The sequence below is a fragment of the Rhincodon typus genome, chromosome 31, assembly GCF_021869965.1.
Source record: "Rhincodon typus isolate 14 chromosome 31, sRhiTyp1.1, whole genome shotgun sequence".
In the NCBI taxonomy this organism is placed as follows: domain Eukaryota; kingdom Metazoa; phylum Chordata; class Chondrichthyes; order Orectolobiformes; family Rhincodontidae; genus Rhincodon; species Rhincodon typus.
The window spans coordinates 32,146,463-32,171,929 of NC_063362.1; the positions used below are offsets into that span (position 1 = coordinate 32,146,463).

A 25,467-nucleotide genomic window follows, 5' to 3' on the forward strand; every position below is an offset into this window, starting at 1 on the left:
AGTACAGCGACCAAAGAAGAAAGAATCAACTTGGACCCCTCTGGAAGGTCGCTGCCCTCGGCTCGACATAGATTCTCAAGCTGTAAGGAGATGCATCAACGCTAGATTTGTCAGCCGCGCTCACAAGATAGCCAGTTTTACCAGTTATGAACAAATCATTAAATTTTAGTTCACATGATTGACTTGTCTTGGAAAAACTTATGTCTGGCAAAGAGGAGGTATTTCGCTCCCTAGGTGTTGTCAGGTGAATTAATCAGATAAAGTTATATACTCGAATTATTGCAGCATTCTCTTGAAGGTGTGAACTTCCAAGTCACAAAGTCGGTTTCTTGCAGTCTCTCTACAAAGGAGTTGGTTTGCAGTACTGGTGGACTTGAAAAGGAAAAGATTTAGAGACTTGACGATATTACATTCTCCAGCTCAAAGCATACATCAGGTGATGTTGATGTATTGCTCTCGTCACTGGACGAGCAATCCTTAGCCAAGGCCAACATTCTGGGGATATCAGATCAAATCCTAACATAGCAATTTTAAATTTGAATTCAATAAATTTCTGAAACCAGAAGTTAGTCTTATGGTGACATGGTCATAAAACCAATCTGGTTCACTAATATCTGTTAGAAAAGGAAATTGGCTTTTAGTTGGTCTGGTCTATAGTTAACTCCAGACTCTCAGCATTTGGTTGACTCTTTCAACTGTCCTTGCAATGCCCTGCAATCCAATCTGTTGTAATGAAGCTACTAAAATGAGGAATAAAGACATACAGACAGACCTACTGGTACCAATCTAGACACCAGAAAATGGCAGTGGGAAACTCACACCTGTTGAACTTGCAAACTTCTTGTGACAAAAAATGGTAAAGCTGTTCCACAGGTGAGAAATGCAACAACTTAACTTTCATTCAGACTGTAAGTAACAATTCAATGAGTATGACCATTTCCCAGACACCACCAGCAACATTCATGATAGACCCACAGAGTTGGCAGCACAGCATGACAGTCGAAAGTGAGTTGCCAAGGAGTCTTCAACATTGACTCCAGATCCCATGAAGTTCAACAGCATCACTAGCCATCATTTTCCATACCATCTGCCCCATGCACTGCAGTACATTATCAAGGTTGCTCTGAAAGCACCTTCTAGACTGGTGATCTCTTCCAACTAGAATCACAAGGGTAGCGGATATATGGGAGCATCCCAACTACAACTTCCTTGCTAAGCCATCTACCATCCTGATTTGGAAAAGCAATAATAATTGCTTTTCCTTCACGGTGCAAGTCAAAATCCTCGAAGTAACTCGCCCACCAAGTTTTGAGAGTATAACTACACCCAAGGACTGTAGTAATTAAAGAAATCAGCTCACCACCACTGCTTTCTCCAGGATATTTCAGAATGGGCAACATTCACATCTCGGCATGGTGGCTCAGTGATTAGCACTGCTGCCTCACAGGGACCCAGGTTCGATTTTACCTTTGGGCAACTGCCTGTGTACAGTCTGCACATTATCCCTGTGTCTGCATGTGCTTCAGTTTCCTCCCACAGTTCAAAGATGTGCAGGTTAGGTGGATTGGCCATGATAAATTGCCCGTAGTGTCCAGGGGTGTGTAAGTTAGGTGTATTAGCCATGGGAAATGCAGGGCTATAGGGAAAGGGAAGGAGGATGGTTCTGGACGGGATGCTCTTTGGAGGGGTGGTTGTTAGGTTAATTGGCCTGTTTCCACACTGTAGGGTTTCTATGATCTCAAAAACAAACAATAACAAGCTGCCCGCCATTCTGCTGTAACTGTTTTTACAGCTGTTGTCGTGCATCTTTTGCAGATTGCATTTCATGTCTAAACAGGGGAGCCATAATAGCTGCCTTACCACACTGCTTCTCATAACTCACCTTTTACGATATGTTCATCTTGGGGTGCTTAGACATAACCTGTATTATTGCTTGCAGGCATTCACCCATGTGTTTAAGGTAATCACTGTTTTGGTTTTACAATGAGAGGAAAATTTGAGATTTTTTTGACCAGTAAATCTATCAAAATCTTTGCTAAAGTGTGTGCAATATTGTAACAGGGTACAATTATTCAACTTAATTTCCCAAAGAATAGGAATTTATTTTCTTACACTGGGATAAATAGGATCCCTGTATCACTTTGTTCATATTAAGTCAGCCTTGCATCTGCTATAATCTGGTCCTCATAACTGTCTGACTTGTGCATGTGAATTACATAGCGCCTCATTCCTTTCTATTACTTGGTCAGGTTTGCTCAATGACAATTAACTTCAAGAAAATGCACAGTTCTTCGAAAGTGAAGGCACAGATCGACAGGGTGGTGAAGGCGGCGTCTGGCACGCTTGTCTTCATTGGTCAATGTACTGAGTAGAATGGTTGGGTTATCATGTTGCAGCTGTATAGGACATCAGTGAGGCTGTTTTTGGAATACTGCATTCAATTCTGGTCTCCTTGCTAGAGTAAAGATGTTGTTAAACTTGAAAGGGTTCAGAAAAGATGCACAAGGATATTTCCAGGATTGGAGGATTTGAGCTAAATGGAGAGGTTGAACAGGTTGGGGCTTTTTCCCTGGAGTATCAAATGCTGCGGGGGTGGGGTGACCTTATAGAAGTTTATGAAGTCATGAGGGGCCAAGGTCTGTTCCCCAGGGTAGGGGAATCTGAAACTAGAGGGCATAGGTTTAATGTGAGAGGGGAAAGAGTCAAAGGGACCGAACGGCCAAATTTTTCATGCAGAGGATGGTGCATGTTGGAATGCCAGAGGTGGAGGTGGGTACAATTACAATATTTAAAAGGCATCTGAATGGGTACATGAATAGGAAGGGTTGAGAGAGATATGGGCCAAATGCTGGCAAATGGGACTAGATAAGTTTAGGATACTGAAGTATACCAAAAGATTGGAGGATGGCAAATATCATTCCCTTGTTCAAGAAAGGGAATAGGGATAATCCTGGAAATTACAGACCGATCAGTCTGACTTCTGTGGTGGGTAAATTATTTGGAGAGGATTCTGAGAGATAGTATTAATGATTATTTGGAAAAGCACAGTTTGATTAGAAATAGTCAGCATGGCTTTGAGGGGGGCAGGTCATGCCTCATAAGCCTGATTGAATTCTTTGAGGATGTGACAAAACGCATCGATGAAGGTAGAGCTGTGGGTATGGTGTATATGGATTTTGGCAAGGCATTTGATAGGGTTCCCCATGGTAGGCAGAAAGTAAAGAGGCATGGGATTCAGGGAAATTTAGCTGTCTGGATACAAAACTGGCTGTCCTATAGAAGACAGAGGGTAGTAGTAGATGGAAAGTATCCAGCCTGGAGCTCAGTGACCAGTGGTGTTCCACAGGAATCTGTTCTGGGACCTCTGCTCTTGGTGATCTTTATAAATTTATAAACTTGGATGAGGAAGTGGAAGGCTGGGTTAGTAAGTTTGCTGATGACATGAAGGTTGGTGGAGTTGTGGATAGTATGGAGGGCTGTTGGAGATTGCAACGGGACATTGACAGGATGCAGAGCTGGGCAAAGAAGTGGCAGATGGAATTCAACCCAGAAAAGTATGAAGTGATTCATTTTGGAAGGTTGAATTTGAATGCAGAATACAGGGTTAATGGCAGGATTCTCGGCAGTGTGGAAGAACAGAGGGATCTTGGGGTCCACGTCCATAGATCCCTTAAAGTTGCTCCCCAATTTGATAGGGTTGTAAAGAAGACGTATGGTGTGGTGGCTTTCATTGGCAGGGGAATTGAGTTTAAGAGCTGTGAGGTTATGCTGCAGCTCTATAAAACCCTGGTTAGACCACATTTGGAATACTGTGTTCAGTTCTGGTCACCTCATTATCGAAAAGATGTGGAAGCTTTAGAGAGGGTGCAGAGGAGGTTTACCAGGACGCTGTCTGGACTGGAGGGCAGGTCTTATGAGGAAAGGTTGAGGGAGCTGGGGCTTTTTTCATTGGAGCAAAGAAGGATGAGAAGTGACTTGATAGAGGTGTACAAGATGATGAAAAGCATAGATAGAGTGGATAGTCAGAGACTTTTTCCCAGGGCGGAAATGACTATTACGAGGGTGCATAATTTTAAGGTGATTGGAGGAAGGTATAGGGGAGATGTCAGAGGTAGGTTCTTCACACAGAGAGTGGTGGGCGTGTGGAATGCGCTGCCGGCAGTGGTAGTGGAATCTGATAATTTAAAGACTTTTAAGCGACTCTTGGCTAGGCACATGGAGGATAGTAAAATGTAGGGTATGCAGGGTAGATTGATCTTAGTAGGATAATAGGTCTGCACAACAACGTGGGCCGAAGGGCCTGTACTGTACTGTTCTATAATAGCTGGTCGGCATGGACAAGTTGGACCAAATGGTCTGTTTCTGTGCTGTATAACTCTTTGACTCTATGAATGCATCTTAACAGTTTGACTGCCATGTTGTACAATCTATTCTGCTTTAAATTAATTAATAAATTAACTGATCAATTAACACCAATCACATGCATAATTACTTGCTTGAGAAAAGTCACAAGCTTACGGAGGGCTACCCTCCACAAGTCACCACTTCTATTGCATTGCATTAATAATGTACTCACCATTTTCAGTGAAAATGTTAACTGACAGTATTGAGAGTTCACAGAAAAAAAAAATCAGCCATGGACAACTGAAGAGATAAGGGATAGCATAAAACTAAATGAAAAAGCTTACCAAAAGGCAAAACAGTAGATCCCGCCGAATGGGAAAGATACAAATATCAGCAAAAGGCTACAAAGCAGCTTGTAAGAGCCACTAAAAGGGATTATGAGAGGAAACTTGCTAGGGACATCAAAATCCATAAAAAGAAATGATACGATTACATAAAAGGGAAAGTGCATGGTCAGGAGCAATGCTGGCCCACTAAAGACTGAAAGTGGGGATATTGTCAATGATTATGGGGAAATGGCAGACACGTTGAATAATTACTTTGCCTCAGTATTTGTCAAGGAAGGATGGCTTGCCACAAGCCCCAAGCCCCAAGCAAGCTAGTGGATTGGGAACAAGGACTGAATAAAGTTAACCTAAGGAAAATAATCTGTAACAAAGAAATTAATGGAATTAAAGAGTGACAAATCCCTGGGACCTATCAGTTTCCATCCAATGGCGTTGAAGGAAATAGGGGAGCTGTAGGTGCTCAAATTATAATCTTTCAGAGTTCGCTAGATACAGGAGTTGTCCCTCTGGATTGGAAAAGTGCGTGTCACTCCACTTTTTAAGAAGGACGAAGAAAAAAAAGAGGAAAACCCGGGAACTACAGATCAGTTAACCTAACATGTGTGGCGGGGAATTTTTTTGGAGACTATAATCAAAGATGGGTATCTGAACACCTTGAAACGTTTCCCTTAATCAGGGAGAGCCTGAATGAATTCATGAGAGGTAGATCATGGTTGACAAAAGTCACTGAATTTTTTGAAGTTCTAAATAAGGCAGTGGACAGGGGAATGTCTATGGATTTTTTTTAATATGGACTTATGTAAGTCATTTATAAAGTCCCACATGAGAGACTATTAACCAAAGCCACAGAACGGAGGATAAATTACTGATATAGCTGGAAAATTGGTAAGAGAAAATAGGGTTAATGGGTGGGTACTCAACTTGGCAGGATGTGACCAGTGGTGTCCTGCAACGATCTGTATTAGGGCCTCAATTATTCATATTATTTATTCATAACTTGGATAATGACACAAAGTCATATTTCCAAATTTGCTGATAACACAAAAATAAGGTGGCATTGTAGACAAAAAAATTACAAAGGGATATTGATAGACTAAGTGGATGGGCAAAGCTGTGGCAGATGGAGTTCAATGTAAGCAAGTGTGAGATCATCTATTTTGGAACAAAAAAGGATAGATATGGGTACTTTCTTGGTAGTGTGAAGTTAAATACACTGGATGTCCAAAGACATTTGAAGATTTAAGTACATAGATCATTGATGTGTCACAAACAGGTGCAGAATATAATCAAGACAGCTAATGGAATCCAGAGGGCTAGCGTATAAGGATGCAGAGAGAAGCTGCAGTTATACAAAACAACAAGGTGCAGAGCTGGATGAACACAGCAGGCCAAGCAGCATCATAGGAGCAGAAAGGCTGACGTTTCGGGCCTAGACCCAAAACCCTGGTTAGACTCCACTTGCAGTACTGTGAGCAGATCTGGAAGCCACACCTCAGGAGGGATATACTGGCCTTGGAGGGAGTAGTGTAGGTTTACAAGAATGATACTTGGGCTTCAGAGGTTAAGTTGAGGAGAGATTACCCAAATTTGGCCTGTTTTCTCTAGGATTTAGAAGGTTAAGAAGTGATCTGAGCAAAGTTTGAGATATTGCCAGGAAAAGACAGGTTAGATAAAGAAAAACTATTTCCACTGGTTGGGGATTCTAGAACTAAGGGAATTAGTCTGAGAAGTAGGGCCAGACTGTTCAGAGATGTTAGGAAGCACTTCTCCACACAAAATGAATTGTCGATGCTTGGAACTCTCTTCCATTAACAGCAGCGGATGCAGGATCAGTTAATTTTAAATCTGAGATAATAAACTTTTGATAAGCACTAAGGGATATGAGCCAAAGGTTGGCCTATACAGAGTTAGGCCACAGATCAGCCAAGATCTCACTGAACGGTGGAACAGGATTAAGGGGCTGAATGGTTTACTCCTGTTCCTACGTTCATATGGCCCTACAACCCATTTCATCAATTTATCTCAAAGGAAATTAGAACACAAATTTTTCTGCATTGCTTACAGAGCACATGAAAAAAAAAATCAATGTGAAGATTTGTGAAAGTGTCAGATTTATGAAAGTGTCAAATTTCTGGTCGTGGCAAACACTAAATCCATTTTCTGGACTTATCAATCAGGAAGTGTCTTGCTTATAAGTACCTTTGAGAAGGCTATAGTAAACAAGTATGACAGGATATTTGCTGGCTTACCTGGATAAAATTCATTGCAGCCACTCGAAGATGTGTTGTGGCATCACCAGTCTTGCTAAGGAGAATGGGTAATGATCTCTCCACACAATGTGTGACTTCTACTTTGCCCAGCTTGTGCTTTGGAATATACTGTGTAACCAGCATTTTTAGTAACTTCAGAGATGCTTGAAAAACCTAGGAAGAGTATGATTGTATAATTAAAAATTACTTAAATTTTACACTAAAGATTTACACTCATCACAAACAGCTTTATAAAAGAAACATTTTTATTGGTTGTTTAGTCAAGTCATCAGGTGTTTCTTGCAACTCGAGGCCTTCCTAATCAAAGTTTTATCAAAGTTTAGTATAAAATCTTTGCTCTTATATCGCTTGCTTCTATTTATAATGACAACAGTCTTGTAGGTCTTTTAACAGTTTTATCAATTTCTCTTGATGCTGCATGAAATAATCCATAAGTCTCTCTCCATTCCAGCAATCCCATTAAAGCTGTATCATTTACTTATATTGTCTCACTTCACTCTTTCTTAAATGTACCACTTCACTTTTCTTTGCATTTAATTTGTTTGAGAAGTATTTGCCCACTTCACCAACTAATGCCTCCCCAAAGTGTTACTACCCTCTTTACAGCTTACACTTGGGAGGATAACTTTTTTCTTTCAAATGCAGAAGTGCTTGCAGACACCAGGTGGGGCACACAATACACAGAAAATGATGTGAAGGGAATTGATTAATTGATTTATTGCCATGTGTACCTAAGTATAGTGAAAAGCTTTGTTTACAAGCAGTACAGGCAGATCATAGTAAGGACATACAGATCAAATTGGAGTTTTCAGAAAGTCGGTGAAGTCTATAAGAGGGTTAAAAAAGAAGTGAAGAAGCTTAAAAGACTGAGAGATTTCTGAAATTTCAAGTAATTTAGTAACCGAGGTGACAGAGACTCTAAACTGGAAGATGACAACAGTGTTAGCTGTCACAGTGTGCTCATTCTTCTTGCAGCTTGTCTTGCGCATTGACCAATTATAAACATATACAAACAGATGAATTAGAAGCAGTGGGCCACTCAACCCTTTAAGCTTGCTCTGCTGTTCAGTAACGTTATGGCTGATCTGATTAACTTCAGCTGCATATTTCTGCAAACCCAGGACAACCTTTCACCCCTTTGCTTATCGAAAATATACCAAACTCTGGCTCAACAATATTTTTTAAAAACCTGCCTCCACTATTTTTTGATGACGAGAGTGCTAAAGACTTTCAACTGTCATAGAATTACTAAAAGGAACATAGGAGGCAGAGTAGGCAATTTCATCCTTCAAGCCTGTTCTATCATTTAATCAGAGTACGGATGTTCTGCAACTATATTCTTCAACCGAACTTGTCCAAACCATTTCATACTTTCGGATGATTGATAGATTTAATCTCAGATTTTAAATTAACCTGTGGACTAGGATCAATTACTCATTCTACTGAGGTTCTGGCTTTAATTTTTAGGCTATGTGCCCAAGGTCTAAGTTCCCCAAACAACACAAATAGCCTTGACCTCCAAATCCAAGGGAATATAACCTTTGGCAATCCAAGTATCGATCTGATAAATCTAAGCAGCACTCTTCCAAGCCCAATGCTTTTTTTCTATTAATTAGTGTCACAGACCATCAGGTGTGGTCAAACCAGAACTTTGTACAGATGGAGTATAAACTTCTACCCGATGGATACTGAAAAGCATGATCTATCACAGGGACCATGACTTGTTTTTCAATATTTATAACTACTCTTATCTATCATTTATGGGTCCAGGTTAATGCGCACACATTTGCCATTTTGTCCGTTTACTGATTTTACCAATTTGCTACTTTCTGCTTGCATCTACACTGCTTTCAACATCTTCTATTATTGTGTCATGTGGAAACTTAGGAATGTGGTCCTCTGTCCCATCATTCAAAAGAGATGTTAATGTTCTTCTGCAACAGATGCAATTAACTTACAAATTAGACAGCAAATCACATGTGTATGGTTTGGAGGGGAGTAGGGGCTACTGTCGTCCAGCACAATACAAGAGTTTGAGATTGAAATAAAATGTACATCAAACAACTTGTAGAATAAAATATCTTTCCGATAGGTGTAAATTACCGCTTTAAGAAAACTTAAGTCTGCTTTGTAAGTTTGAATGCGAGACATCAAAATTTAGGTCCGGATATCATTACAGACACACACATCCCCTTATCACATATCTGCCACCTACAACCAAAGAGATATTTCCCTCCCCACCCCTATCTGCCTTTCACAGGGACTGCTCACTCCATGACTCCCTTGTCCGCTCCACACTCCCCACTAACCCCACCACACCTGGCACCTTTCCCTGCAACCGCAGGAGGTGCTACACCTGCCCCTACACCTACTCCCTCACCTCCATTCAAGGCCCAAGGCAAACCTTTTATATCCAACAGGGGTTCACCTGCACATCCGTCAGCTTGGTCTACTGTATCTTTTGCTCCCAATATGGCCTCCTCTACATCAGTGAGGCCAAGCGTAGACTCGGAGACTGTTTCCTGCAGCATCTGAGCTCTGTAGGTGGCAAATGACAACACTTTCCGGTCACGAACCATTTCAACTCCCCCTCCCACTCCCTGGGTGAGATGTCCATCCTGGGCCTCCTCCAGTGCCACAATGATGCCAGCTGCAAACTGCAGGAACAACATCTCATATTCCACCTCGGAAGCCTATAGCCCCATGGCCAAAACATAGAATTCACCAGTTTTAAAATATACCCACCACCTGCCTCATCCCTGCCTCCCTGACCTGACACAACCTGTCCATCTTCTCTCCCACCTACCCGTCCATTCACCCCACTGACCAATCTCCACTACTCCCTACCTGCATTCAATTTTCACCATCCCACCTACCTTCCCCAGCCCCACCCCTCCTCTATTTATTACCCAGCTCCCTTCCCCCACCCCATTTCTGAAGAAAAGTCCTGACCCAAAACATCAACTTTCCTGCTCCTCTGATGCTGCCTGGCCTGCTGTGTTCCTCCAGCTCCACACTGCTGTCTGTGACTCCAGCATCTACAGTTCTTGCTGTCTCTAGACAGTGAATGAAGCAGCCACACATTTTAACAGAAACTGAGTATTACAGCAGATTTATTCTTTCCTCTTAATCCCTAATCCAGTGCAAGAATGCATGAGATTTATCAACAATTTTAGTAATTAAATTTTTAAAATGTTTATCATGGGAAAGAGGGCGGGACAGTGGCTCAGTGGTTATACCTACTGCCTCACAGCACCAGGGATACGAGTTCAATTCCAGCCGCAGGCAACTGCCTGTTTGGAGTTTGTATATTTTCACCATGTCTGTATGGGTTTCCTTCCCACAGTCCAAGAATGTGCATGTTAGGTGGATTGGCTATGTTAAATTGCCCATAGTGTCCAGGGATATGCAGGCTAGGTGGATTAGCCATGGGAAATGCAGAGTTACAGGGATAGGGTAGGGTGGTGGGTCTGGGAGGGATGCTCTTTAGAGTGTCGACAGACTTGTTGGCCTACTTCTACACTCTAGGGATTCTATGAAATAACAAAGAAACATAAAACTTTTGCAATACTGAATACAATGTTGTATTATACCAGCACAGATTCAGTAACATCTCTCAAATTTAATACATGAATTGCATGTCAAGCGTTACTGGCTTAAAGTTAGAAATTTGTGCATAAATCAACAATCATCTAATTGGCATCATATGTGGGTGTCCAAACTTTCCAAAGTAGTACTTAAGCAGTGGTTTTAAAGGAACAAAGTCAAGCAGCTTATCATTATAATAATAATAATGCTTCAAATCAGTTCTGAACAATGTCATGGGAGATCACGTTCATCATAGGATCTGAAAATCAAGTAGCAATTCAGAATAACTTGTAAGAGATTTAATGTGTTAGTTCAAACCTTTTTTTTTGGTTCTGGGTAGCTCAAAGGCGAGATGGGCTGCAGGGTCAGACAGAGGATCGTGAGGGGTAGAGAGAGAGAGAGGGACATGGGAGGAGGGGATGAAGGACAGAGACAGCATCCAAGGCAGGTAAAATAAGAGTAAAGACTGCAGCGGAAACAGGAGAACAATCAGGAAAGCTGAAGTCCAAAGAATCTAAACTGGAATAGAATTCCCTTTTGTGCTCTACTCAGATTATAAACGTTGATGGTTTGATTGTACAATCCAGTTTCCTTGAAATTTTAATGAACTTGACATGAAAAAGTAAGTACTTTGCTGACCTCCAGTGGCAAATCATAAGATACTTTTGCCTGGATTTTCAAACAAAAAGTGCAAATTAAAAATAGCAACTTTCTCCCTCCAATCTCTTTCTTTCATTGGATAAAGAATAAATAAACTTCCAAATCACAATTATCTGTTAGCAGGTATACAACAGTCCTCATTAATTCTCGATTTCTCAGAAATTCACAATCAATTAATGTGGCTGACATCACTATCTCCAACATAAAACTGACTTTGTGGTGGTAAAGAGGCGACAAACACGGAATTAATCAGTTCATGCTACAAGCTGCAGTTGCTGCCCAAAGAAAGTCAAACATTTTTCCATGCTAAGCTTGTTTGTTTACTAGACAGGAAAGTGCAGTTCAGAATACATTTAGCCTTTTAAAAAATTAGGGCTATTTATCTGTTGGGTAAGCAATACAAACGAGCAAGCTGATTTCAATACCATCAGATGGTGCACAACAGATAGTTTAATCCCACACTTTTTTAATCCCGTGCTCAGGGTTTATTTTCTGGTATTGATTTGCATCCTAATACTTTTTTAAACACTAACTATAGAGAGTGTGGATGAACTGGTAATAGCTTTCCAAGAATCTTTAGATTCTGGAAAAGTTCCAGAGGATTGGAAAACTGCCAAATTAACACCCTCAATCAAAAGTTAAATGAAGTCAGTTAGGTTAACATGTCATGGGGAAAATGCTGGAGTTTTATATGAAAATATGCAATAGTAGAACTTGTAGAAACACAATCAAGCAGAATCAGCACGGTTTCATGAAAGGGAAATGATCGCCGACAAATGTATTAGAATTCTTTGAGGAGTTAACAAACAGGATAGATAAGGCAAACCAGGAGACACAACATATTTGGATTTCCAAAAGATGTTCAATCATATGCTGCACATAAGGCTACATCATCAGATGAAGCCATGGTATTGGGGGTAGTTCATTAGCATAGATGGAGGATTGGCCAAATCAAAGACAGGATCATGTAGATGGGGTGGGGTGCATTTTCAGGAAGGCAACGTGTAATTAATGTAGCGTCACAGTGGTAGGGCCACAATTACTTCTGTCATTCAAGTCATTGATATATTGAAGTGATGTACATTGATAAATTTGCAGATTAAACAAAAATAGGTGGGAAGGTGAACGGTGAGGATGGCCAAGAGACTCTGCAAAGGTTAAGCAAAAATTGGCAGACAGGATACAATGTGGGAAAATATAAAGTTATAAACTTTTGGCAGGAAGAATAAAAGAGCCAAATATCATTGAAATGATGAAAGAATGCAACAGAAAGCAGTAAAGAAGGTTTTGAGGATCCTTGTGTATAAATCTCAAAAAGCTAACATAAAAGCAGGTAACAGGGAACACAAATGGAATGCTGACCTTTATTTCAAAGGGAGCAGAAAATAAAAAAAGGCCAATCTTGCCAAAACTATACAAGGCACTAGAGACCACATCTGGAACACTGAACAGTTTTTTTCCCCTTACCCAAGGAAAGATATACCAGAATTGGAGGTACCCCAGTGAAGGTTCACTTGGTTGAGCCCAGATAGAGGTACTTTCTTATACTGAAAGGTTGAAGAAGTTGGGCCTGGACTCCTTGGAGTTTAAGAGAAATGAGAAGCAATCTTATTGAAAGATACAAATTCTTAAGGGGCTTGGCAGGGTAGATGTTAAAAGGTTATAACCTCTCGTGGGACAGTCTTGGACCAGAAGGCATAATCTCAGAATAAGGATCACTAGGTAAGACAAAGATGAGAAGGAATTTCTTCTCGGGGACTGGAGAAACTATGGAATTCTTGAGTGAAGGGAGGGCTGTAGAGGCTGAGATGCTATCTGTATTTCCTCTGAATTGCCCCGTGTGGCCACACGCAGAAAAAAAAAACCCGAGCATGTCCCTTGATCCTCTGCACACACCCGGCAACAAACGGCCCTTGATCCTCCACACACCCTAAACCTTCACAAGTCCACACCTTCAATCAGAATTGGTCAGTACTTGGTCATGCAATCGTTTCCACGGCATTTATTGAGGCTCCAGGCATGTTGTGATCAACAAAGCAGCTGGAGGTTAACTCAAGAGATTACAGCATATTAACTCCAATCAAAAGCTGCAGGAATGAGAACTCCCAGCCTGGGGAGTTTACATTCAATATAGAGGAAGATTCATGGAGCACGAGGTCAAAGAAGCTGATGGTCAGTCCAGACAGTGGAATCATGGAATGCAAGTAGTTAAGTTGTATGTTTCTTTTAGAAAAGTTTGTTTTCTTGATATGAAGAGTTTAAAATATTAAAATAAAAAGAGTCCAAAAAATACAAGTGAGTCCTCAAGCTCCTGGGGAAAGGTATACCATGACATTTCAAAAAGGAATGGCTTTCTAAGATTAAAACAGAAAGTACGAATTGCTGAGATCTTCTTTTACTATGAAACAGATGATGCCCTATTTGCTCAAAAGCAAACATTAGATGGAAGTTCAACATGGGGAAAAAGTGTTACCATTGGAAATTGGACTACCTAAAGCAGCATTTGAGGCAAATAGCACATAGAGGAGATGCTGTTATTAATTTACAAAACCAAACCAAATGTGGAATTTTACGAATGGTTACCAAAACACCAGGTGATTATGAGACGAAGGTGGAGTACACAGCACAAAAAGACAATCCTGATATGGTGAAAATGCTAATCCATTATACCACACTTAAAACAAAGGTGAATGTGTTCTCGCGATCCGTGCAAGCACTTCATGACATTGCACAGCAATTACGGAGAGCTGGCGCATAAGAATTATGCCTTTGAATTGGTAAAGCTTTGTCATACAGAAACAGTTCCTGGATGAATTGTGGAAATCACATTTTCATACATTAATAGTTAATGAGTTACAGACACTTCAGTACAAAATTTGTTAAACACCAATTAAAAAAAAAGTGATTTTTTTTTAAAAGACTTTATTTTAAAAACAAGCTTTTCAGGGTCTACCGTGAATGGCTGAGGTTCTTTTTTCTCTAAATTCAGAAGTTAAAAAGTCTATATGAGTTTTAGAGGGTTTTCTTTTACATTTCAAAAGGTTATTTTTTGAAAAGCTGAAGTTTTTTTTAAATAAAGAGTTGTGTTTTTGTTCCAGAGAGTCCTACATGTGGTTGGCTCTGGAGAAAATCTTTTTTCTTTCAATGAAGTTATTGAAGAGAGGAGATAGTAAGAACTGCCAATGGTGGAATCCAAGATATCACAGTGTGGAGCTGGAGGAACACAGCAGGCGAGGCAGCATCAGAGGAGCAGGAAAGCTGACGTTTCGGGTCAGGACACTTCTTCAGAAAATCGGTGATATATACCATTTTCTGAAACGTCAGCTTTCCTGTTCCTCTGATGCTGCCTGGCCTGCTGTGTTCCTCCAGCTCCACATTTATTGAAGAGGAGTCATTTTTTATCCAATTAATCAATGAAGTGAGTGACTTCATTTAAGTTTTATACATTTGATACATATTTTTAATGTTTTCCATTTTAACTTTATTTTCTGCAGGTAATGTAAGCTAGTTTACATGTGTTATTGAAACATCCTTTTTTTTTAAGCTTAGTATGTTATTAAGAGCTAGTACATTTAGAAAAGTTATTACACAGTAGGATCAGTCAGATACATGGGTGACTGTCAGGAAAGGTTAAGAAGGTAGTTCAAAAGGCTCCAGTGGCTATTCCTCTATCAAATAGGCAGTTTTTGGAACTGTGGAAGGGGATAGTCTCAGGAGAAAATAGAAGGGGCAGTCAGTTATTGGACACTAGGAATGATTCTTATGTTTGGCAATTTTGACAAGATTTAATACAATTATTTTTATAGGGGACTCTCCTATCAGGGGCATACACAAGAGATTCTGTGGCAGTGAGCATAAATAGGATGGTTTGTTGCTTTCCTGGCGCTAGGATTAAGGATGTCTTTAAACATTTCAAGCATATTATTAAAGGTGAGATTGAGAGCCAGAAATTCTTGTACACATTGGTAGGAATGACATTTTTAGGGAAAAGCTTAAAGCAGTACAGAGTGAATTCAAGAGGTTAGGTAGAAGATTAAAAAATAGAATGTTAAAAGTAGTAATTTCTGGTTTACTCCCGATGCCAAACTCAAGCGAGGGAAGGAAAAGGTTAAAAGGAGATAAAACAATGGCTGAAGAGCTGGTGTATTCTTAAGGGATTTGGGGTTTTTGGACAATTGGAATGTCTTTTGGGACAGAAGAGACCAGTTCAAAAAGGATCGGTCTAACCTAAATGGAAAGGGACTAATATCTTAGCAGGGAGATTTGCTCATTCCATTAAGGAAGACTTTATACTGATGGAGACAGTGAGTGCAGAAATTTTAAGTAGGAGTGTAAACAGAAGGATTGATGAGGAAGGTTCTGAAAGGGAGGACAACATGTCAATTAGAAAAGAAAGACAAGAAAGAGTCAGAGTTTGTAGTAACTCTGAAGAACTAAATTACATTTGTTTCAATGCAAGGGTCTTACAGGTAAGGCTGATGAACTCAGGGCATGTTTAAGAACATGGGATTGGGACGTCACAGCTATTACAGAAAATTGGCTGAGAGATGGACAAGATTGGCAACTCAATGTTCCGGATTTTAGATGCTACAGGGAGCATAGACAAGGAGTCAAGAAAGGAGAGGCAGGTGTTGTTTTGAATAAGGAATACATTACTGCTGTAATGAGGGAAGATATTTCTGAAAAGTCATCCAGTGAAGATATATGGGTAGAAATTACGAATAAGAAAGCACAGATCACATTGATGGGATTGTACTATTGGCCCCCCCACCAATAGTAAGAGCGAAGTTAAGAAACAAATATATAGGGAGATCTCAGATATATGCAAACATGATAAGGTTGTAATAATAGCAGATTTCAAATTTTCCAAACATTGACTGGGGCTACCATAGTGTTAAAGATTTGGATGGTGAAGAATTTGTCCAACGTGTTCAAGAAAATTTTTATTATGTGCATGCTCCAACTACAGAAGGAGCTAAACTAGACCTTCTTTTGGGCAACAAGGCAGGGCAGGTGACTGAAGTAAAAGCGGGGGAGCACTTGGCATCTAGTGATCATAATTCTATCACTTTCAGAATGGTTATGGAAATGGATAAGCCTTCCATAAAAGTTACAGTTTTTAATTGGAGTAAGGCAAATTTTAATGGAATGAGACAAGAACTTTCAAAAGTTGACTGGAGTAGACTGTTCACAGGTAAAATGATGTGTGACAAGTGGGAGGTGTTCAAGCATGTGATGACGAGAGATCAGAGGCATTTTGTTCCTGTTAGAGTGAGGGGTAAGGCTGGTAAGATTAAGGAACAATGAATGAATAAAGATATTGAGGTTCTCGTCAAGAATAAAAGAGAATCCTACTTTCGATATAAACAACTTGGTTCAATTGAATCTCTTGATCAATATAAAGAATGTAGGGACATTATTAAGAGAGAAATCAGGAAGGCAAAGAGGGGATATGAGATAGCATTGGCAGATAAGTTTAAGGATAATCCAAAGAGATTCTACAAATACATTAAGGGCAAGAGGGTAACTAGAGGGAGGGTGTGGCCTCTTAAAGATCAAGGAGGTCGTCTTCGTGTTGAACCCTAGGAGGTGGGAGAGATACTAAATGAATAGTTTGTGTCAGTTTTTACTGTGATAAAGAAATGAAGTCTAGAGAATGCAGAGAAATAAACTTTGATGTTTTAAAAACAGTTCACGTTACAGAAGAGGAAGTTCAGAAGGTCTTACAGAATATAAAGGTGGATAAGTCTCCGGGACCTGATCTAATGTATCCCAGAATGTTGTGGGAAGTAAGGGAGGAATTCACAAGATACCTTGCAGAAATATTTTCATCATCCATAACTACTTGTGAGGTGCCTGATGATCTGGAGGGTGTCTAGCGTTGTTCCTTTGTTTAAGAAAGGAAGGTGAAACCGAGGAACTACAGACCTGCGAGTCTGACTTCGGTTGTGGGTATAAAAGATAGGATTTATGGACATTTAGAGAGGCAAAAATTGATTAGAGATCGTCAGCATGGTTTTGTGCGAGGAAAATCTGTCTCACAAACTTGATTCAGTTTTTTGAGGAAGTTACCAAAAAGTTTGATGATGCCAAGCAGTAGATGTTGTTTATTTGGATCTTAGTCAAGCCTTTGTGACAAGGTTCCACATGGTAGACTAATTAGTAAAGTTAGGTCACATGGGATTCAGGGTGAGCTTGCCAACTGGATACATAATTGGTTTAACAGCAGGAGACAGTGAGTAATAGTGGAGGGTTGCTTTTTGGACTGGAAACCTGTGACCAAGCAGTGTTCCACAGGGGTTGGTTCTGGGTCCTTTTTTGTTTGTCGTTTATATAAAATGATTTAGATGAAAATATAGAAAGCATGGTTAGCAAATTTGAAAACAACACCAAAATTGGTGGCATATTAGACAGTGAAGCAGGTTTTCTAAGATTACAGAGGGATCTTGATCAAATGAGCCAACGAGTTGAAAAATGGCAGATGGAGTTCAATCCAGATAAATGCGAGGTATTGCATTTTGATGCAACAAATAAGGGTAGGGCTTATACAATTAATAGTAGGGCCTTGGGTAGTGTTGTAGAACAGAGGGTCTGAGGGGTGCAGGTGCATTATTCTTTGAAGTTTGCATTACATTTCAAAAGGGTGATTAAAAAAGGCATTTAGCATGCTTGCCTTCATTGCTTAGACCATTGAGTACAGGAGTTGGGAAGTCATCTTGAGGTTGTACAGGACAATGGTGAGGCCTTTTCTGGAATATTATGTGCAGTTCTGGTCGCCCAGTTATAGGAAGGATATTATTAAGCTGGAGAGGGTTCAGAGGAGATTCTCCAGAATGTTGCTGAGTATGGAAGGCTGGAGTTATTAGGACAGGACGGACTTTTTTCACTGGAGCATAGGAGGTTGAGAGGTGACCTGATAGGAGTTTATAAGATAATGAGAGGTTTAGATAGAGTTAATAATAGTTGTCTTTTCCCTAGGATGGGGTATTTCAAGACTAGAGGGGCACATTTTTAAGGTGAGGGGAGAGAGATTTAATAGAAAGACATGAGGCAATTTTTTTTTTTATACAGAGGGTGGTTCACGTGTGAAATGAAATTCCTGAGGAAGTGGTCGGTGCGTGTACAATTACATTGTTTAAAAGACATTTGGATAGATACATGAACAGGAAAGGTTTGGAGGGATAGGGGCCAGGAGCAGGCAGGTGGGACTGGTTTAGTTTGAGATTATGTTCGGCATGGACTAGTTGGACCAAAGGGTCCGTTTTTGTGCTGTATGACTCTAAAATAGTGTCTACTATGTTCAGCAGGTCCACTGTGAACAGAAGACAATATGAAGAACCTGCCAAAGTCACAGAGTGTGATGGAGTGGCAGTTTTGACCTCTGAAGTGAAGTGAATTGTCTGTCAAGACATTTTGCACTAAGTGAATAACATAAAACTACAATGTCTCAATCAACTAGTGAACAAGGCAAGTGAGGAAGTGCAACAATCCAATCAACAAATATTGCCTTAAAATGCTAACAAAGCCACTATATTGCATTGCATTCATAGTTTTGAATGATATTCAAGGTGAACTAGCATTAATGTGCAAATTCTTAGAGAAGCTGCTTGACAACGATTGAAGTATTGCATTTTTCAAAGGCCAAGATTAATAAACAGAAGATTCTGTATCTCGGTTAATGTATTTATTGGAATGGTAAACCTAAGGTAGTTCTGACTGCTGTAAATAGTGATTTTGACATTGCTGCAATCCTTCAATGTAATCAGCTGCTATTTGACCACCTGGAAAGCAGATTTCCAGAAGAGAAATTACTCAAGTGCTTTGCAATTTGGCTGTAATCACCAAACACAACTGTTTATAAATTTGGCAAAGACAATGTTGTGCAACTAACATTGAAATATTCCACTCATATCAATTATGACGAGTGTATGACCAGAAACGTTTGTGAACAAAACTCCAATTTCAAATGTATTCTGGAAAAAGTCAAGATGGGTTCCATTCAAACAGTGACATGTGGACTTTGGCCTATAAGATGACCAGTTTCAAGAGATCTACTCATCTAGGCATTTGTGCAACATTTCAGGCATCAAGTGCTGAGAGTGTGGATTTAACCTGACGAACTCAATTAAGTCGAATGCCAAAAATTGATTCTTATGTTAACTTGACATAGACCAAGAAATGTATTTCATTTTGTCTACTTCTAGATATCAGCCTGGATGCAGGATACAATCATTGAGCAGCAAATAATTGGGTACAAAAAATTGCCAAAGCAGTCAAAAAATTGCATATGCCATCTTCTGGACACGTTCTATACATGGTGTACATAGCGCCACCACCAAACAGATCCTTCTCCTTCTAAGCTGTGCAATCAATTTCTTCACCAGTTTGAAACTGTCAAATAACAAAGGACACTCTTCATACTTAATAAACACACAGTGAAAAAACTGCCATTGACTTCCGCTCAATGGATGCACTGCACTGTTTGTGCTACACACAGGCACTAGGAGAATTGAAAAAAAAATTGGTTTTTATGTATATTGAAAGCCGAGATAGATTTTTAACCAGTAAAGGAATCAAGTGTAAGGGGGAAGAAAGCAAGAAAGTGGAGGTGGAGATCATTAGTTCATTGAATGGCAGTGCAGACTTGATAGGCCCTACTTCTACTCTTAGGGCTTACTGTCTGTTAAGTGTTGGCGGGCAAAGTGGGGGTGAGACCTCAATCTCAGAGCCCCTCTTTGTCCACAAAGTACAAATGTGCATCAGAGTACTGCTTTAGTGCAAGATCTGTACCTATCTTGTAACAAATACCACAGCCTTTACAAGTTGACTGCATGAAGGAAACCTTCTAGCACCTGAATGCATCACTCTCCAATGTGATCTTAAATATCAGAGATAGAGCTGAGGACTAAGGAAAACAAATACCTGGAAAGATTCAATTCTAGAGTCTCAGTTGACACATGCCTTGGTGGCTTGAAGTGTTACTGATTTAAAAGCTTACTTAGTCTTTAACATTATTACAATGTCTAATTTTGGTCAGTGTAGTGGTTTCATCAAAACTAATATCTTGGCAAACAAACTATAATTTGCTGCTACTGAAAGAGTTCATATTTTATTTCATGCAGATTACTTTGTATCTACCAGAGCCTCATAACTACTACAATTCAAGATCTTGCTTTCACCTATAAATACCTACATGGCCACGTTGCTGCAATGTACTTTGTAAACCCCTCCAGCACAGGATCTTTTCCTAAATTCTCTGTAATATCAACTCTGGCCTTATAAGCATCCTCTCCACTCCAACATCTATTGAATAAGTGGCAGAGGTTCCAATCATCACAGTTTAATTCTTTAAAATTTCCTCCCATACCATTTTGGAAAGACGAGGTTAAATCCAGTTCTTCAATGCCACCTCTGGTGATGCCTCCTTTCTTGCTTGGTATCAGTTTTCATCTCACCACATGCATCAGAGCACATATTTTGTATATTCAAGTGGCTCATAAACCAAAATTTTACTCGAATAGTTTCCCACTGGTTTTTAGATTAATCTACCTGCATATTTCAGTGAAAAACATCTGCCACATAGGTCTCACAGCTTCTGAAAATCATGGTCTGAAATAAGAATTCCAATAAGTGTTTACTTGAACACAAATTAATGAAACACAAGCTTAAACTAAGATACAACACCAGTTACATTCCTGCTTCAAACCACTGTTCCGGCAAGCGATTCCTGACAGAGTAAACTTGATGCAGGTGTCAACAGGTAAGCAACTACTTATGTCTAAATTTAAAAATAATATTCAGCGATAAACAGAATGGGAGTGTGTGTCAGAGCGAGAGTGTTCAGCACCTAAGTAGAATGAGAGAGTGACAGCAGGAGAGACAGCAAGTGTCTACTGGCCAAAATAGATAGTTTAAGAAAACAGAACATATCCAGATCTGCAGTACTTACAGATGACACTTTGTCCTTCATAGCTCTACGAATGAGGAAGATTGCTGCTTTCAACATATTCTTTACTTCATCCTTGGGTGTGCCTTCAGGAATCATGGAAAGCTTTTTATACACAGCCAGTAAAGTATCTTCTCTGTATGACCAGGTTTTAGAATATGCACCAGTCACCTACAGAAAATAAAATGCATAAACACAAATTAACTCAGCAAAACACAAACGAACTCAGGTTATGAATAATTCACTCTCATCTTCCTTAGTGTACAATTGTGCAGAAATCATACACAAAATGGTTTCCATAATCAAAGTCACGGAACTAGATGTTTTCTTTACCAAGAAGAAGGAGGGAGATATGGCAGAGATGACTATGACTTCCAATGCAGTGATTCTGTCAATCTCGAGATTCAGCACAGAGTTGTTAACCATGCCTAACATAAAACTTAAGACAGGTATAAATCGAAAAGGATTTTCAAATCATCTTCGTAAATTCTACAATTCTTCCCCCAACACCTTGCAGCACCATTTTTCTAAACCCCTAAATGAAAGTTCTGTTTTTTTTTCACCTGCTACACTATCCAAAAGTCTACTTGTTCATAAATATGCATTTGTTTCCAACAAGTTAGCTCCAAATTTGCTTTATACTGGCTCAAAACTGCATCCTTATTCACCGTTACCTTGCAAGTTAACTTGAATCTTGCAAAATAACATACATGAATCACCATGGTTTCTCTTTGCTAAGAATTTAACAGTGTTTGAGACAGTACATCACAATTTAATCAACTTCCTTTTGACTTTAACTTCACCAATTTGGCAATAGATCATTTTAGAAGCATTCCAATTGTTGAACCTGGTTGTAAATTGGTTGGAAAATGACTGCTCACTAAAATCTTGAGGCATCTTTCAAATAACATCATTTATTTTAGCATCATTAACAATGTATGTAATAAATATATTTATTGCTTACATGCAAGTGTACAATCTAGTATTTCATTTTATTTGTTATTATTCACAGAAATATGGAATGATATAGTATAGACTGCCATTCTGCTGATTGCAGTTCTGTCAGACTCTTGGGTAGGCCTATCCAATTGATCCCATTCCCCTGTCATTGTCATAACTATTTGAGGCCAGGTTTACCCCTCTCTCCTTTAGTATTTAACTCTACAATCCTCCAGTCCTCTGGCACCAACCAAGTACCAGATGAAAATCATCTTGGGCCATTACTACCCACACTTCCCTCAGGAACCCAAGATGCATCATATTCAGGCCAGATGACCTTTCCATTTTAAAGGACTGCTAGCTTTTGAACGATCTCATTACCTATTTTTATCCTACCCAATATTTACTACTACTTCTTCCTACACTGCTATATTGGCAACATCCTCTTCTGTAGACATACAACTTAAACATTTACTAGCTGAACTATGCACTTTGCAGCAAGATATTCTTTTGCTCCTCAATTAGGCCCATTCTTCATGTCATAAGCCTTTTATGATTCACAAATTTATGAAATATTTCTTGATTTCCTTTTAAGTTAAACATCAATCTATTATTGTACTTTACTTGTCTCTTTCTTTTTAAGAGAAAAAAAGAACTTTGGCTTTGAGGTAGGAGACAGAGGGTGATGGAGGAGAGTGGTTTTTCAGGCTAGAGGCCTGTGACCATTGCTGTGCCACAAAGATCAGTGCTGGGACAATGGCTTTTTGTCATTTATATAAATAATTTGGTTGTGTATACAGGAGGAATGGTCGCTAAGTTTGCAGATGACACCAAATTGGTGGTGTGGTAGACAGTGAAGAAGGTTCTCAGAGTACAATGGGAACTTGATCAGATAGGCAGATAGTGGCAGGTGGAGTTTAATTTAGATAAATGTGAGGTGTTGCATTTTGGCAAGGCAAATCAGGGCAGGGCTTACACACTTGATGGTAGGGTCCTGGGGAGTGTTGCCAAACAGAGACCTTGAGGTGCAGGTTTCTGCATGTCATGGGTAGACAGGATAGTGAATAATGCGTTTAGTACCCTTGTCTTTTTGGTCAGTGCATTGAGTATGGAGTTGGGATATCATGTTGTGGCTATACAGGACATTGGTTTGGCCACTTTTGGAATACTGCAATCAGTTCTAGTCTCCCTGTTACAGGATAGATGCTGTTAAACTTGAAATGGTGCAGAAAAGATTTACAAAAAAGTGTTGGAGGGTTTGAGCTATATGGAGAGGCTAAATAGGCTGGGGCTATTTTCCCTGGAGTGTCGGAGACTATGGGTGACCTTAAGAAGTTTATACAATCATGAAGGGCATGGACAGGGTGAATAACCAAAGCCTTTTTCCCCCAGAGTAGGGGCATCCAAAACCTATTCCCTGTAGTTCGAGATGAGAGGGATAAGATATAAAAGGGACCTAAGGGGCAACTCTTTCATGCAGAGGGTGGTACGTGTATGGAATGAGCTGCCAGAGGAAGTGGTGGAGGCTGGTACAATTACAACATTTAAAAAGCATCAGGATGGGCACATGAATAGGGAGGGTTTAGAGGGATATGGGCCAAATGCTGGCAAATGGGACTGGATTAATTTAGGATATCTGGTCAGCATGGACAAATTGGACTGAAGGGTCTGTTTCTGCACTGTACATCTCTATGACTCTATATCTTTCCATATTCCTACGGTATTATGAAGTTTATAATTGTCTGACACCTTTTTCCATTTCATTCACTTACATTTTTGTTAAGCTCAATTTATATTTCCACATCAGAATCAACTTATCCTTCAAACCCATTTATGTATTATCTAGTTTCCTGAATCCAAGTCACTGGTGCAAATCATAAAAAACATTGCTTCCAAAGATAATCCTTGTGGCGTTCCACCCAGTAAGCTGTGAACATCTAAAGCCAGAAGAAGTCAGCAACACTGAACATGTTTTAAAACAAGATTCTCACAGGCACCAAGAGGCAAAATTTATAAAATCAGGGCCAAGCTCTGAGCCGAGACCTTGACCTAGACTAGAGAACACTGGCATTCATCAACCAGTGTCAATTTTCAAAATCTCAATGAAAATACTATATTTCCAACGCGACTTATGAAGAAGTCATATCAGGCTCAAAGTGTTAACTCTGTTTTTCCTCTCTCCACAGCTGCTGCCAGGCCTGCTTAGTTTCTCCAACATTATATATTTGATGTAAATTTCCAGCATCTGTAAGATTTGGCTCTAATTTCAAAATTTGCTCTTGCCTGGGAAGCACCGTAGACTCCGACAACAGCAAAAGACAGAACACCTCCTAGCTACTTTCTTTGGTGCAAAACCTCAATAGATTAACCGATGGATTCCCTGGGGGAGCGAATCTAAATAGCAAATGGAAAGTTACAACATGAATTGTGAAAATGTAATGGTTTATTGAAAAGCTGTCTTTGGAAAAAGGGAAACCAATTGAAAGTATAGTAAGAAATGGAAAAGCACACTAAAAAATGCAAAATTACTTCAACACAACCAAATATGCAGCTTCCAAATTCCACACTGCTTCAGTCATTCCAGCAGGAAAAATCAAACTGAGCACTACTGGTCCGTTATTTTACCACAACTGAAGCTTGCAACCTCACAAACTCCAGGTCACAAAGACCACCCACTTCCAAAGTCATAACAATTTCCTTCCTTCTGCCTCAGCCAAATTACTACTGAAACATTTAAAAAAAACCAAAAAACCTGAATCAAAGATTAAATTATACTAATAATCTCCTAGCTGACCTTCCAGCACTCCATACTCTATAAACATTACTTCATCGAGCACTCCGCTGTGGTCTTGTAACCCCATGTAATTACTCTTGTCAGGTGGTCAGTTGTCATGATATGCCTTACTTATCTCCAGTGTCATCCTCACACCCACTCTAACTTGTTTCCAACTACTCTGACATCCATCATTAAACTACACCCTGATGGACTCTTCTTTCTGTAGCGCTCAATTTTGCCCTTCAGAGGAGATCTCTACAGTTCTTCAGCTCTGATCCAACCATCACAATATTGACATTTTCTTTTGAAGGGTCTTCAAACACTTTTAAGAGTTCCTTCCACAATTGCATATTCAATTATTGTTTTAGTTGTCTTATGATTTGTACAAGGAATTGTTAACATACATCTTAGCTGGCTCTACCTTTTGCTGTTGCTTCGTAGGTCTCCGAGATCCATGCAGGATATTGACCTCCAGAACTGAAAGTCAATGAGTCCACACATTAATCAGGATGCACAGACCTTCCAAGTGCTGCATGGTCGCACAGCTAAGAGGAAATATTGATCTTAGCACACAAATTTCAAAGTCCTCTATTTTTT

The 25,467-nt window shown here is 39.7% G+C and overlaps 1 protein-coding gene across 1 annotated transcript in view; it reads right to left on the minus strand.

Moving 5' to 3' along the window:
- Positions 1 to 25,467, minus strand: part of cep104 (centrosomal protein 104) — a 117,646-nt gene that overhangs the window by 61,054 nt on the left and 31,125 nt on the right. The window contains 2 exon segments of the mRNA XM_048614904.1: positions 6,941 to 7,114; positions 21,159 to 21,326. Coding sequence (XP_048470861.1) covers positions 6,941 to 7,114; positions 21,159 to 21,326 — 342 coding nt within the window.